This window comes from Coptis chinensis, chromosome 3 (assembly GCF_015680905.1).
Source record: "Coptis chinensis isolate HL-2020 chromosome 3, ASM1568090v1, whole genome shotgun sequence".
In the NCBI taxonomy this organism is placed as follows: Eukaryota; Viridiplantae; Streptophyta; class Magnoliopsida; order Ranunculales; family Ranunculaceae; genus Coptis; species Coptis chinensis.
This window is the reverse complement of record NC_141458.1, coordinates 81,723,359-81,740,756: the sequence shown is the minus strand read 5'-3', so window position 1 is coordinate 81,740,756 and position 17,398 is coordinate 81,723,359. Positions and strand designations below refer to the sequence as shown.

Genomic DNA, 17,398 nt, shown 5'->3' with positions numbered 1-17,398 from the left:
AATTCCTGTTCTTCATTTAATTATTTATTGTATATAGTAAGTTCAATTAATCATCCAATGACCATGAGCTAACCCCCCCAAAGGGGGAAGGTTAATGATGCTCGTGTGAGTATCTAGATTAACACTTTAATGTTCCAGAATCACTACTTAGGAATTAGGTGTAGATTATACATCTGGTCCCAAAACGATTGAGACTGTCCAAGTTTGGAGTACTGATGCTCCAAAACAGTCTCGCGAGAGACCCAAAATGTCTCGTGCGCGACTCCTGGTGTCAGATAGCTCTCTGATTTGTCCAACTGATGTTGAATCGAACCAGGAGCTGAAATGATATTCCATAAATGGAATATTAGTTCAACTCCTTATGCTAGCTAGTAAGATGAGCTCAGAGATGCGTGCATCTCACTAGGGATCGATACTCGACGCCGTCTTGGGTTTGTCTATGAACTCGAGATGGATTAGAACTATAGTAATGTGGAATTATAACTATTGAAACTGATCTTGCATGAGTACGGTTAACCCTTTCCATGTTTCTCTATCTCTGTTTATTTACGTAGAAATCAATCACTATTATTTTACGTTACTCGTATTACCGTTAATTTACATAAACCAACTAAATAACCTAAAATCCTACTCACTAAAAATTGTAAATCCAGTTGTGAACCTTGCCGAGCCCTAAGGTATGGACGATCCCTTACTCGACCTATCGTACCAACCCACGTGAGTAAGGTAACTTTACTAAACGAACGTTTACGGACTTTCGACTGCGGACTTCGGACTGTGGACTTTGGACTTAAAAGACTCAAACCTGAAATTATCATTTATCAAATGGCGTCGCTGCTGGGGAACGAACCCGGGTCACCCACGTGACAGGCGGGAATACTCATCAAATGGCGTCGCTGCACGCCTAAGGACTCTAGACATTTAACTTACCAACTGGAATACATCATTGAAAAGCCCAACTCTCCTACCCCCTCATCTTTTCAATTTTCATTTGTTTTGCGATACTAACGTTTTACATACCTGTTTCCCCCAACTTTTCTTTTTCTACTAACAGAGATTTGTGAACCAGATCTTTATTATTATCATTAGCACAGTCTAAGAATTCCGTAGGAAGTTGAAGTACTCTATTGATCTTACAGTCTCGGACGAGACTATAATAGTAGCGCGCGAGACTAACCTGGAGTATCAACGCTCTAGTTTTCAGGTACAAGTCATTGTCCTTCTCAGTACTATTTTGGACTCTCTAGACCTGTTTATCCGCCATCCACCGCCATCCAGTAAGTTCACAAGCTCAGGAGTTAATTCAATCGTTATATAAGGAATCGTGGGACGTCAGGTTTCGAATTCTTAAACTCCTCAAACTTTGTCGAGAATATTATTTGGTTGATTGCTATAACCTGTTTTATCTCGCATATTTGTGTGCTGGCATGAGAACTCTTTGCATGTATAGAATTTTTCTACGTAAGTGTGGTTCGTCATTGCATATTAATACGGTTAATATGATTCGAATATATTTGGATGTTTGTGTAATTTCAAATCACCTGCTTAGATTATTTTTGTATGTGTATATTACATCCATTCACGTACGCGATATTACTTTGCATGAGTTCGATCTCGCCCCTAACTCGCATCTAGTTGCACGTATTTTTAGCTATATATTATTGCATGCGTAGGACGTGTTTCTATTCATGCATGTATAAGTAATATAGAGTTGTATGTGTAGACTTTCTGTGTATAACTAGCATGTGTTAATTGTATGATTAGTCATCTATTTTGGCATCTCCCGTCTTTAATTGCATATTTCATAATCACGTCTCCATAATACATTAATTATGTAAACTAAACAAAAATAAATAAATAAATAAAAAATAAAATAAAATAAAAAATCCGAGTAATAAAAATTTTATCATAATCCTACTAATAATAATCGCATAATATACCATAATCAATCATCCTCCTATTCCATCAGTGTCTAGCAAACTTGTGAGAATGAGGTTACCTAATTAAGGAACGTGCTAGCATGGAAAACCTCCCTCAATTCTCGCAGGTGATCTGGCTACTGGAATATTCACACGTTATCTTAGCTTACCTTCTCAAGTTAGCAACAGCTCAGGACGACGTGCTTTACCTCCCTCCTTCCTTAATTCTCAATCCTCCTGCCATAATTCGCTCCTTATAAGCCTTGAATTAAAATTTGTGTTTGTATGAGACTACGGTTTGGCAAACATAAGGAATTAGAACTTACATATCGTCGTCAGAAATACAATAAACAATTGCATAAGTTATCTCCTAGACATAATTCTTCCTCCATAAACCAACCTCGTCAAGTTTCTCCGTTGCCATTATCTCCCATAGTTATGGCCTAGGAAAATCTCACAGTCGAGAAACCCCTTTCGAACTTCTATACTGCCATACAGGAAGGACCTGCTTCCTGCATTAAACTCGATGAGATTGTAGGTGATTTTTGCATTCCGCCAAACATTTTTAGTTTGTTACCTGTTTACCTTGGTCTAGACCATGAAAAACTTTACAATCACCTTCGTCGGATGCAGCAAGTAGCCACCACTTTCCGCCATCCGACCGTTACCAATGAACAAGTCTTCCTTAGATTGTTTCCCTTCACCTTCGCTGATAAAGCTTCAGTTTGGCTCGCGGGCGAAGCACCGCAATCCCTTGATACATGGGCCAAACTCGTACAAGGTTTCATGATAAAGTTGTATACTCAAAAGAAAATAACAGAGATGCTTCAGAAAATTCAATTCTTTTGCCAGCATCCCCAGGAATCATTTACGAAAGCATGGAGCATATTTACTGATATACTTCTCCAATGTCCCCATCATCAACTCGACACTGCTGTCTTAGTCCGGTCATTCTTTAATGGTCTCTCTGACCATCAAAAGGAAACATTATATATCATGAACGGCAGTTGTTTCATGGACATAGGCGCTACTGAAGCATACACTTTTCTTGAAAAACAAGCTTCACGAAACCCATTGGGGTAACACTGATTCTTCCAGATCTTCTAAAGACACTCCTACCAAAATTACGTCTATGTTCGAGGTCAAACCTGATCCAGAATTAAAAACTCTGATTGAGTCCCTAACCAAAAAGGTCGATGCTCTTTCGGTTCAAATAAATGATCAAAAACCCAAACAAGTCATGGCTGCCAATGCTTCCCCATGTCTTCTTTGCTTAAGTCCTGAGCACTCCGATTTTTATTGTCCTTTGGTATACGAGTGCCCTCCCAACCTTCTAAAGAGGCTTGTGCTTTCAACATGCCTAATGCACCTTGGCGACAACATCAGAATTTGGCTTGGCGTCTCCCTGCCCAACAACCAGCTCTTCCGGGTTTTAACAACGCTCCTGTACGACCACCCACAAACTACAGTTCCTACCATCAAGGAAATCCTCCACAATTCCAGCAAGGGCCAAGTCAGTCTCCCAACACTGCCAATATAGGGTACCAAAACAACCGCAGCCTTGTTCCCGCTAATCAAAATTATGGCAACCAAAATCAACCCGTAAACAATAACTGTGAACTTGTTCCTGCTGCTCCACTAGGACAATCCACTGCCGATAAAATAGCTGAAGCTTTTCTAACTTACATGAATTAACAATCTCAAATCCTAGCATCTATCCAACAGTCTCTTCAGCTGTTAGCACAGGATAAAAGTTAAAAGGGTGTGTTTCCTGGCCAAGCAGTTACAAACCCTAAGCCCACAAACACTACCTTTGAACTCAACAATTCACTAGGATCTAGTAATCCCAGCCAGGATAAGGTAAATGCCATCACCACTATTCGTTCTGGCGGAACCATCGACAATCACATACGTATGCCAGACATTGAACCGACGAAAGCCGCGGCTGATGTCCTTCCAATTCCTACTTCGCAACCTATAGTGGACGAAGTTGTTCCTTCCAAATCTACATCCACGTCACTAAGGAAAGACGCCACTGATCCATATGCGCGATTATAGCTCCGTTCCTTGCCCATTTGGCAAAGAACAAACCTAACGAACATTTCGATGAGATCCGAGAAACATTCAAAAATTTGACCATAAACCTACCTTTTCTAGATGCACTTAAGCATTTGCCCAAGCATACCAAGTTTTTAAAGGACATGTGCACCAACAAACGACGAACGAATGTTCCTCAACAAGCATTCCTCACTGAGCAGTTTCCCTCCATTACTACTACCAATGGTGTGGTTAAATACAAAGACTCAAGTCGGCCAATTATCCCATGCACGTTGGGCGACAAGTATACTGCTACCGCACTTTTAGACCTAGGCACCAGTGTTAACCTACTTCCCTACTACTTATTTAAGTAGTTAGGTCTTCATGAATTAAAACCTACCAACATGACTCTCCAACTCGCAGATCGCTCCATCAAGTACCCAAAGGACATCGTAGAAAACGTCTTAGTAAAGGTCCAAGATTTTTACTACCCCGTTGATTTTGTAATTCTAGATACCGAAGTTGCCTGTGACTCCATTCCTATCATTTTAGGACGTCCATTTCTTGTAACTGCTAACGCTCTAATAAATTGTCGGGATGGTTCAATGACAATGTCTTTCGGGACCCTTTATGTAGAAGTCAATGTATCCAACTTAATGAAACAACTTCCTGATCCTGATATTGAGGGTAAGATTAGCCTGGTCGATAGTCTAGCATAGGAATATTTTGCAAACTCTTTTCCCCCAGACGAGGTACACCAATTTTTTTCTTTTGATAATCCTGAGTTTTACGATGACTCGTACATTAAGGATGTCCACGGATTATTAGAGTCAGTACCACTATTTGACCCTACTACTGCATTGCCAACTGGTTTAGAAGACCCGAACTCGCTCTTTTCCATTGAAAAGATGTCCCCTCACGAATCCTTGATCCCCAATAATCCTCCAACTTCGGGTTTAAAACCTCTACCCTTTGATTTAAAGTACGTGCATCTCAATCCCGATGGTAGTCACCCTATAATAATTTCTTCTTACTTGACTGCCGACGAAGAAGCACATTTGATTCGTGTCATTCGTGAACACCGCTCCACTATCGGATGGTCCTTAGATGATATCAAAGGAATAGACCCTACTGTATGCACGCATCGCATATATCTAGATGACGACACAAAGACATTGCGAGAACCGCAACGTCGCCTTAACCCTGCCATGAAAGAGGTGGTGAGGGAGAAAGTTTTACTTTTACTTGATGCGGGTATCATATACCCTATCTCTGATAGTGATTAGGTTAGTTCTGTCCATGTTGTTCCTAAAAATTCCGACATTACAGTTATACAATATGAAAATGATGAATGCATCTCCACTCGTATTCCAGTGAAATGGAGAATTTGCATTGACTATCGCAAACTTAATGCTAGAACACGTAAAGATCACTTCCCTCTTCCATTCGTTGGCCAGACGCTGGAACGTTTAGCCGGTCATGCTTGCTACTGTTTTCTTGATGGCTATTCCGGCTACTTCCAAATTGTCATCGATCCAGCTGATCAAGAGAAGACAACTTGCACATGTCCCTTTGGTACCTTTGCATACAAACGAATGCCTTTTAGTCTTTGTAATGCCCCTGGTACCTTCCAACGCTGCATGCTTCACATTTTCAGTAATATGGTGGAAGGTTATATGGAAGTCTTCATGGACGACTTTTCCATTTATAGGAGCTCCTTTGACAACTACCTATCAAACCTTTCTAAAGTGTTAACGCATTGCGAAGAGAAAAATCTGGTGCTTAATTGGGAGAAGTGTCATTTCATGGTTACCAAAGGAATTGTTCTAGGTCATATTGTTTCAAAAGACAGGATAGAGGTTGATAAAGCTTATGTGGTTAAAATTGCTTCGCTACCTATCCCCCGAATAGTTCGCAATATCCGTGCCTTTTTAGGCCACACTAGGTTTTACAGGCAATTCATTTAGGATTTTTCTAAAGTTGCTTGACCCTTAACCAATCTCCTGATTAAGGATGCGGTCTTTGACTTCAATTTCAATTGCAAACAAGCTTTTGAAACTCTAAAAACCGCCCTGACTACCGCTCTTATCATTCAACCCCCTGATTGGTCTCAACCATTCGAACTGATGTGTGACGCTAGTGACTTTGCTATTGGCGCCGTACTAGGCCAACGACGTGATGACAAACCCATTGTCATTTACTATGCTAGTAAAACTCTTAATGACGCTCAACGTAATTACACGACAACTGAGAAAGAATTTCTAGCTGTTGTCTATGCTTTGGATAAGTTTCGCCCTTACCTAGTCGGATCATCCACCATCGTATATACTGACCATGCCACATTTTGGTACCTACTCGCGAAAAAGGATGCAAAACAAAGATTGTTCCAGTGGATCCTTCTCTTGCAAGAATTCACCTTAGAAATCAAAGACAAGAAAGGAACCGAAAATATCATGACCGACCATTTATCAAGGCTGGTTGGTGACGCTGATAGTGATTCTGAAGCCATCTGTGATTCCTTCCCAAACGAATATTTGTACTCCATTTTCTCCTCTCCATGGTACGCGGATATCGTTAACTACCTAGTTACTGAGGAAGTTCCTTCCTCTTGGTCATGTCCTGGTCATAAAAAGTTCTTATCCACTGTAAAATATTATTTCTGGGATGACCCCTACCTCTTTAAGTATTGTTTTGACCAACTTATTGGTCGTTGCATTCCCGACTGGGAACACACCGACGTGTTATCTTTTTTCCATGAACAATCTTGCGATGGTCATTTCAGTTGGAAGAAAACTATGGCCAAGGTTTTACAATGTGGTTTTTACTAGCCTACCCTTTTTCGCGATGCACACAAACATTGCAAAGCTTGCATTCGTTGTCAGCACCTAGGTCGAATTACCCAATGCAATATGATGCCCCTAAATCCTATCTTAATTGTGGAATTTTTTTATATTTGGGGCATTGATTTTACGGGACCTTTCCCTATTTCTCAAGGTTTTCTCTATATTCTAGTCGTTATAGACTATGTGTCTAAATGGATTGAGGCACTCCCATATCGCTCAAATGACTATAAGACTGTCGTGAAATTTGTAAAAAAAAATATTTTCTCTCGTTTTGGTGTCCCCAAAGCTATCATCAGTAATGGGGGTACATATTTTTGTAATAAATTTTTTGGGTTTTTAATGAAGAAATATAGAGTCATTTACAAAGTTGCTACTCCATATCACCCACAGACGAGTGGCCAATTGGAAGTCTCCAACAGAGAGATAAAGCCCATTCTAGATAAAATTGTCAATCCATCAAGAAAAGACTGGCTTCTCCGCTTATCGGATGCCTTATGGGCATACTGAACAGCCTTTAAGACAACTATAAGGATGTCTCTTAACCGCATCATTTTTGGAAAACCTTATCATCTGCCAGTTGAACTTGAGCATCGTGCCCTATGGGCCATCAAAAGCCTCAATTACAATATCAACGCGGCAGACAAGAAGTGAAAACTGCAAATAAATGAGCTTGAGGAGATTCGAAGTGATGCTTATGATCTCTCGAAATCCTACAAAGCTAATATGAAAAGAGTGCACGACAAGCACATTTTGCATAAAGATTTAAAAATTGGCCAAAAAGTTTTACTTTACAACTCCATATTACATATTTTTCCTGGTAAATTGAAAACACGATGGTCTGGTCCTTTTATTGTGTCAGCTGTGACCCATTATGGGGAAATCTCTTTGCTTAATTAACAAGATAATAGCGAATATCAAGTAAATGGACAATGCCTCAAACATTACCATGAGTTACACTCCCCAACTGTTGAACATACTCTTCTTCAGGATCCGGTCTACATAAACTAGATATTTCGTTTGGCGTACTCAATCTTATTTTTTATGTAAAGGATATGCCATTTTGGTAGTCGGGCCATCTTCTATTTTATGATCTCGAAAGTTCTTTGAAGTGTGTGGTTACAAGCGTCGGAGTTGAAGTCCACAAAAACTCTATTTCAGAACTGAGTATAAATGTCTTCTGTAACGCGAGCAAACGTTCATGCTAGTAAACGATGGGTACCAAAAATTTCCCCTCCTTCCTTCTTTTCCTTTTTCTACTCTTTGCCTTACGAACTTCAGCTAATCATTTGGTGTAAGTCTCACTCATCACGAATAGCTAATGGTCGTAGTACTTTTGCTCATAAACGATGTGCGCGAAGGATGGGGTGGTGTATGCATTGTCAGACACCTTTCTATCCAGGTCTAGACTTCCTATCCGGTACTAGCCAGTATAAGGTATACTTTTGTCTGACACCAGCTGTGCAGGATAAACTTCGTCGCCGCCGTTTCTCCGAATCGTCTTGAGGATCTGACTTTAAAAGACTCACCTTGTATATATGTATATATTGTTGTCTTTTAGAATTCCCCTTGTAGTAAGCTGTGCACATAGAGATTCATGTTTAACCTAGGATGTTGCATACTTGGAACACGTACGGGCAATGGATTCCACCAGGCCAACCCCTAGAATTGGTTACTTTGAGTTCCATTTGGGGTAGTTTGAGGATAGCCGTATATAATAAGGGCAATATTATTAGACCATAGCGCGTACGGTCCAGGATGGTATCGTCCTTCCCCTAGACCCATAATACATAAAGGTAAAGCCACAGTCTGGCTGGATTGGGTTTGCTCCAGAGCCGACATGATAGTTGCCTATGAATTTAGATAGTGACTCTTCTGGACATCTAGTGTCGTTCACATTAATCTCCCTGGATAATGTATTTTGTATACCTTTCCGAACCGTGAAAAGTATACCACTTGCTTGTCGATTGGCATTTTCGGGTGCACTGAAATCGGCTCTCTGGGATATTACAACTGATCCTAGTTCAGTTATGCCTTGGGTTCGTCTCCTCTTCTTGCCGCGTTGCACTCTGCAAGTTTTTTGACCACAGAATCGTCAGGAACGTTGTTCTAGCACTAGGAAAAACTTTCAGCAAAAATAGATTCTCCATGCTTTGAGGACATGGAATGAGCCTGGCAAGATGTTTCGTCTCTTAGAGTCTATAATAGAGCCTCCTTCAATCCAGCCAACTAGGAAATCTACCTCCACTCAGAATGTGTGTCACTGCTTACAGAAAGTTGCTGATGGACATTTTGCTACAGCGGTTAAAGTGTTATCATCAGCAGGAGTTGCCTCTAATACTGCGGAGACTATATGTGCTTTAGAGGAGAAGCACCCGATGCGACAACCACCTATGAGACCGACTATTCCTTTTGATGAGCCTCCTTTAGTGGTAGAGAGAGATGCCCTATTGTCATGTATTAGGTCATTTCTGAAAGGTATTTCTTGTGGTCGTGATGATCTTCGATCTCAGCATTTGTTGGATGCCATGAGTGGTGCTGCAGTAGCTATATCATCTGATTTGCTAGATGCATTGACCCCTGTGGTGAATCTTTGGTTACAGGGACGATGTCCACAGCCGTTAGCAGAATTCATTACGAGTGCTCCGCTTACTCCACTTCTCAAGCCGGATAATAGTATTCATCCTATAGCTGTGGGGATGGTTTGACATCGTTTGGTCTCCAAGATTGCAATGAAAGGAGTTTCCCAAGATGTGGTAGGATACTTACAGGATTTTCAGTATGGGGTTGGTGTTTCTGGTGGTGCAGAAGCGATTTTGCACGTTGTCAACCGCATAGTGTATGCTAACAGTGACAGTACCTCTCTTTCGATGTTGCTTGTAGATTTTCAGAATGTTTTTAACATGGTTGATCAGACTACCATGTTGAGAGAGGTTCGTATCCGTTGCCCAGCTATTGCCCCTTGGGTTGAGTACTTGTATTGTCAACCTGCGAGGTTATATATGGGGGATAGCTACATATGGTCTGCTACTGAAGTCCAGCAGCGCGACCTTTTGGGTCCCCTTCTATTTGTGCTTGTGTTGCATCCCCTGATTCTGCGGATCCAGTCCAGTTGTCAGTTATTGCTACATGCTTGGTATCTAGATGATGGGACTCTGATTAGATATACAGAACAGGTGGCAACAGCTTTGGATATGATTCAGGAAGAAGGACCTTCTTACGAGCTGGTTCTTAATGTGGCTAAAACTGAGATATTTTGGCCATTATTGGATCCACGTCGCTCCGCTCATGGTCTCTTTCGTTCGGATTTGTCCCATCCTCAGTAGGGAGTCAGGTTGCTTGGAGGTGCGGTCAACACTGATCCATCCTTTGTCATGGGCCTTGCTCGCAAGCGTGTTGAAAAGGTTGTGACTTTGATAAATTGTTTAGCTATATTAGACGATCCACAATCTGAGTTAGCTCTCTTACGTGCTTATGTTGGGTTCTCTAAGTTGGTATTTGCGATTCGTGCTTGTCCACCATCCCTTTTTAGAGAGGCAGCTAAGACTTTTGATCGGCATCTCTGCAGTGTTCTCCAGGGTATTGTGGTTTCTGATGGTCCTAACTTCGGTGATTTGTAGTGGCGTTTATCAACACTCCCATTACGTCTTGGTGGGTTAGGTATTTATTGTGCCACTGATGTCTCTACTTTTGCTTTTGTGGCCTCCTGTTGTCAGACTTTTGAGCTTCATAACCACATTCTTAGGAGTTGTGGGCCAGTGCCTTTGGATGAGATTTTTGATGTTGCTAGCAGTGCATTGAGTCTTTGTCTACCTGATTTTGACCTCAGTTTTATGGCTGGGAATGCTACCGTCCCCTCAAAACCACAAAAAGTTTTGGTGGAAGGGTTCTATAGTAAGATTGTTACTGGTCTTGAAAGGGAGTTTGTGTTATCTGCTCATCAGAAAGCAGTCATTGGATGCTTGCAGTCAGAACACGCAAAGGATTTTCTACTTGCTATTCCGATGGAGGGACTTGGATAGTGTATGTCGTCAGTGGAGTATCGTTCTATTCTCCGGTACCGTCTCATGATTCCTTTGTACTCTGATGGTGGTCTATGCCCTGTTTGCAAAAAGAGTAAACTAGATGTTTTCAGGGACCATGCAGCACATTGTAGACATTTTCTAGGTTTCAAATACCGACATGATCATGTCAGAGATATTTTATGTGATGCATTTTGGAGGGCTAGGGTACAAGTGAAGAAGGAGGCTCCTGTGAATTTTCTCACTGATCCAAATAAGGGAAGATCTACACTTCGGCTTGCAGATGTATTGATATACAGTTGGTCTGAGAGGAGATATGCATGTGTTGATGTAACTGGAGCCTCTCCGTTGGTAGGGCATGGGAATGGAGTCTTTGTGGTGGGAGAAGCAACTAAGAGAGCAGCGACAGGGAAGATGGAGAAGCATGAGGAAGCTTGCACAGCTAACCAACATTGTTTCATTCTATTTAGTTTTGACACTTTCGGTTTCTTGGAACAACAGTCTGTTGAGCTTCTCAAGAGACTTCAGAAAGTTATGGACAGTAAAGTTATGACAGCTAGTTCTAACGAGTTTGTTTTTATAAGAATAGGATTTGCGATTCAGAAAAGACTTGCGGCGCAGCTTGTTGCACGCTTGTCCTAATTATTTGTAAAAATCCTTATCAGTATAAATAAAATTTCAACTTAAAAAAAAAAAAAAAAAAAAAAAAAAAAAAAAAAAAAAAAAAAAAAAAAAAAAAAAAAAAAAACATTGTTCATAAATAAAACATCCCTCCTTTTCAAAAATTCCTGTAGCCTTTGAGAATGACTTATATAATTGGATGACATTTTTCGTGCCGATCATTTTGATAGCTCATTTATCCAATTCGGTGTCCGAACGAGCCATGTGTGAGCGTTTACTTTTTTTAGGCTTAAATTGGGCTTTAGGCTTGATTTGGGTTTGGAAAAAAATTTGGGCCCAACCAAATCTCGTTATTCTCGGCCCATTTCAAATCGAGACACCCATCCCACGCGTCATCACAACACTTTTCATCTTTCTCAAAATCCGGATCTAAGTTCCCTCCCGTATCAGTCTCGCACGAGATAGCCCCAAGCTAAATTTGAGTCTCACGCGCGACCCCCATAGCTTAGAAATGAACTCCCTTCCGTCAGCAACTCTCAATTCTTCACCTCATCTCAAATCAATATCCATCCTCTTCCTACAAACACCAATGGCCGGAAACAGGCAAATTTCGGTGGAGAAAAGTTTTGGATCACTATTTGAAAATGGGATGTTTGCTCTATTTTTTGATACGGAAATACACTCTAGAGGATGGGAGTATTTGTTGTATGCCAATGGTAGGGTATATTCAAAGGATTTGGTGTTGAAATTTTACGACAATGGTAGCTTTAATGGCGACCATTTTTGGGTCAACATCGACGGCGTGCGTCACCAAGTCACACCCGCTTTGATCTCCGGGATCACGGGCATACCTGTGATCGACCACGTGCTGACTCAGCAGCATTCCGTGTATCCACAGACTTACAACCTAATGCTCAACACGTTAATCGAGGGCGAGTATAATATGGATGGGTAATGTGCATATCAACGTTCTGTGCGGCGGAACCAGCTTGTCGTAACTCATTGGCTAGGACAGAATGTCATTGGCACCTCGAAGCCATCGGACATTAACAACACATTTCTGCACTTACTCTGGATCCTCCAGGAGCACAAGGGTAACTTCTGCATAGTCACCTTTCTTTTCGATATCATTACGCATGCCACACTCAGGTCAGCCCCTCTTGCCATTCTTGTAACGCAAGTTATGATTATTTTAGGCTTCCTGTCTACTACCCCGTTAGTCCCTATGCTACCATATAAGAATATGAATGTTTTCAAGAAATGCATACTGACTCCATGGGAACCCACAACACCTATGGCAATTGAACACGATAACGTGGGTTCAACTCACCCACCCTTTTTTTATGAGACTACTATGAGCAAGATGAGCCATCCTATGGATGCCTTACGCGCTATGAACAGTGGCATGAGAGATATGTATACTCGCATCGATGGAACATACCATAGGCGAGTTCAGGGAGGATGTGACCACTCGCCATGAGTCGCAAATAGACGGCATGTATGAATTTCAGCAAGAAATGCGAACTTCCATGAATGCATTACAGGATCATATGACTACTCGACAGAACCAATTCCAGCGAATGCTCATGGCAAACCAACACCAGTTTCAAGCTCAGCTAATGGATACTTTAGGCGATATCCAGGAACAGTTAGCCTCCATGGGAGCTCGTACTGCACGCTGTCGCAGGACTCCTGGTTCTTCTTCTGCAGCCCCTGAGGATTCTCAGTACATAGTTTATTTTCCCGATCTTGTATTTTATTTATGTCGGATATTTTATTTACGTGTTTACATTTTAGTTTTCCAACCTAGGATGTCTATTATTTCTTATATTTTCCAAAACTTCTGCCTTGTCAAATATTGTATTAGTTATTATATATCTCCAATATTATATTATATGTAGGTAGAAACATATATAATAATATTAGTAATAATATATATATATATATATATATAGGGGTGGGATAAAGGCACAGTCACTGTAGCCACATTCTAGGCACAGTGCATCCACACCAATGATCTCTTTCCAATCCTACGGACCATCTCAATTCTCAGGTAGCAAAACCAAATTAACGAAATTTCGGAAAAAAATATTTTGCGAAACAAAAAAACACGAAATTTTCAAAATTAACACTGAGAATTTTGAAACTCCTCCTCCAAAAGTAGATCGATCTTAGTGAAAAGTAAATCGACTATTTCTCATTCACTAAAATTTCTCAACCATTTCTCTTTCTAATCGACCATATCTAGTAAATCTTACTGAATCTCCATCCAAAAAAGTAAATCTTGCTGAAATCTCCATCCAAAAAAGTAAATCTTTTTCCTCATTCACCAAAATTCATTTTCATTAATTTGAGGTAAACCTTTATTTTCATTTTCATTCATTCACCGAAATGGATTTTATAGCATTGTTTTTTTTTAATTGGGCTTTTATATGGGCTTTTATATGATATGGGAATTTGGTGTTAATTTTGAATTTTGAGGAACTGAATGTTATGGAGTTTTTAATTGGGTAATTTTATTGATTGTGGTTGGCTAATGGAACATTCTGCATGAGTTATTTTCAGGAATGGATGACTCCATATTGATTGATGAAGTTGGAGAGCAAGAAGAATATGGTTCAGGTGAGCTAATGTTTCAATTTTATTTTCGATTTCTACCAACGAATTCAATACTGTATTATTGTACCGTGTTAGTTTTTTTGTTTTTTTGACGTGGACACATTTATTTGCGTGCATCGAGCCTTCTCATGGCATTTTTCTTCCTCTGTTCAACCTCCGGAGTTTGAAGTGGCAGTGGAAATTGTGAAGCCACCATGTTTGGGAATGTGTTTTGAAACTCTTGAGGCTGCAAAACAATTCTATATAGATTACAGAAAATCGTTTGGATTTATTCCCGTAATTCGAAGCTCTGAAAAATCATTTTCTCGTTCGGATGAAGTTAGTAGTTGTCAAATGACTTGCTCGCGAGATCGATGAGGCAAAAATAAGAATGTGGATGGAACTGAGAAAGAAGTGAGAAAAAGAAACACAAATACAGTTAAATGTGGGTGCCTTGCTTCAATGAGGGTGACAAAGAAAAATAGTGGAATCTGGAAAGTGGTGAAATTTAGTTGCGAACACAATCACAACCTGGTTAGTCCGACAAAAAGAATGTGTATGCCTGTTAATAGAAATATGTCTGGTGCAGCTAAGATGTTGATTGACTCATTTCGTGATGGTGGTGTACCTGTGAATAAAGTTGTTGATATACTTGACGGAGTACAAACTGGTTTTGATGATAGGGATTGTTGGAACCATTTGGGCCCCTCGAAATAATACAAGAAACCAGTGAGAGGTGATGCTACCGCAGTGCTTCATTTTTTCAAGAAGAAAAGTATAGAGGATCCTAATTTCTTTTATGCAATACAGATAGATCATGAAGCAAGGGCCATTAATTTTTTCTGGGTAGATGGTCGGTCACGTACACAGTTTCAATATTTTGGTGACGTGGTTTTCTTTGACACCACATATCGTAAGAATGTATATGAAATGCCATTCGCCCCATTTACTAGAGTTAACCACCATATGCAATCAATCCAATTTGGTTGTGCACTGCTTTTGGATGAAACGGAAGATTCTTTTCAGTGGGTTTTTGAGACTTGGCTTGGAGCTATGGGCGGACGTGCCCCATCTTCAATTATCACAGATCAAGATAGAGCTATGACTCTAGCTGTTAGTACGGTACTCCCTAATACTCGACACAGATTCTGCCTATGGCACATTATGAAGAAGTTCCTTTAAAAACTTCCAAATTATTATTACAAGAAGTCAAAATTCAAAAAAGAATTCAAACACTGTATTCGGCAAATATTTATTCCTGATGTGTTTGAAAGGAGGTGGGCAGAATTGATGTTTAGTTTTAAGATGGAGGAGAATGAGTGGGTTCAAGAGATGTACAAGATTCCACACAAATGGGCTCCAGTTTATCACTTGGATACTTTTTATGTCGGCACTTCGACTACCGGGCGTTCTGAAAGCATGAATTATGTTTACAAGAACTTTTTCACATCTACGACAACTCTTAGAAAGTTTGTAGTGAAGAATGATAAGTGTTTGATGAGGATTGTTGAAAGAGAAAAAAAAAAGGATTATATTATTGAACACTGGAATCGGATTGTAGGTGGCAATTCCTTTCTCTTGAAGAGTGCAGCAAGTGTATATACAAGGAATGCGTATGATAGGTTCAAGCAAGAATTCGAGTTAGCTGAAATTGAGTATGTCCTGCATGATGATGAAAAAGGTACTGACGGCAACAGAACCTACACTTATAAGTTGCAAGTTACAGGTGACGAGCATGAGTGGAAGGTGAAGTTCAACCCAGCGACAAAAGAAGGTAATTGTGAATTCAAAACTTTTGAGTTTCTGGGGATACCATGTGGACACCTCATAAAGGTATTTCAGAGTCGTGATATTGAGATTCCCGAGCACTTTATTCTTAAAAGGTGGATGAAAAGGGCAAATAAGTATAGAGCTGAGTATGACCGTGGACTTGTAAGTGGTCATGAGAACTCTGAGGTATAGAGAACTACTCAACTTCAAATGGTTGCTAATAAGTTGGTTTATGAAGCTGCGGAAACTAATTCAACTTACCAATTAATGCTGCAAAGACTACAAGAACTGTCAGTGGAGCTCAATAAACAGAAGGAAGTTGACCCTGGTGTTCATGCACCGTTGCTGATAGTCAGCACTGCCACTTGACGACCCATCCCAAGTTTTGCTTTTGAATCCTAACATCTCTCAAACAAAAGGAAGAAAAAAAGTTGTGAAGATTTATAAGAAAACTAAGGACAGTGGTAGAATAAAAGGTGGTCTTGAGCAAGCATGCGCAAAAGCCAAAGCAAAGACAGAGAGGAGATGTACATGTTGTAACAAAGTTGGTGTTAACCATGATAGACGAAATTGTCCTGAAAATCCAAACAGAAAGAAGGGCCCAAGTAAGTATAATATTGCTTCCTTAAGCTTAATTCTCGATCGTAGTATCCTATCTTACGCAATTGCCTTTAAAACTTGTCGTTCCATTCTTTTTGCTTTACAGTATTGGATGTAGAGTTAGAGGACGAAGACGACGACAATGAGGAGAATGAAGACGACAGCGACGGCGACGAGGAGAATGAAGACAAGGATGGGGAGGAGAACGAAGATGAGGACACAAATGATGAAGAATATGATTGAGCTTCTTGGGGTTAAGGTGTGTTTTATTTTCATGCTAAATCAATATCAAATTTGTAATATTGGTATTTTCATGATATGTAATCTTGGTCAAAGTGTTTGCTTGGACAGTATGCCTAGTGTCACACCCCAAATTTCCAGACAATATTTAAAATAATGATATTCAATTATCTGGAAACCTGGGGTGAAACAAAACCAATACCTTGTTATCAAACACGATATAAAAAAACTGAAATCAAAAGAAAACTAAAAAGAACAACTCTTCATCACATTATTAAACTACAAAGAAACTAACCAGCTCTATTACATCTGTCTCAAAACAAAACCGTACACTTCAGAAAAACTTAAACCAGAAGACTCCAAGAGCAACTCCAAATCACGTGTCCTCATCCACTACACTCCACCATCTATGTTTCCAAGAACACACCCACGTTGCAAAACGAAGCAAACATGGGTCAGCAAATTGAATTTGCTGGTATGAGTAACACTAAATATAAAATAGCAATACATTCATATCTTTCGAATAAATAAATATACTATTCAATCATTTCAACTTGGAAGACAAGTTAGTTCCGTATTCTCAAAACGGCATATAGTTTCTTCCCAAGTAAAATTTCAACCCCCAATATACATTTCCAGGAAATCTCAGATAACAATATTCATCATGCTCACTTTCCAAAATAACTCACAATATAATTTCCACTTACATTCAACTTATTACATACACATATGATAACTTATTTAAATATGA

At 40.0% G+C, this 17,398-nt stretch overlaps 1 protein-coding gene across 1 annotated transcript; it reads left to right on the top strand.

Annotated features, from left to right (window-relative positions):
- The first annotated feature begins 15,342 nt into the window (after positions 1-15,342).
- LOC147511093 (protein FAR1-RELATED SEQUENCE 9-like) lies at positions 15,343-15,999 on the top strand. Its single transcript, XM_086598356.1, has one exon. It carries the CDS (start codon positions 15,343-15,345, stop codon positions 15,997-15,999), a length of 657 nt encoding a protein of 218 aa, XP_086454482.1.
- The last annotated feature ends 1,399 nt before the right edge of the window (positions 16,000-17,398 follow it).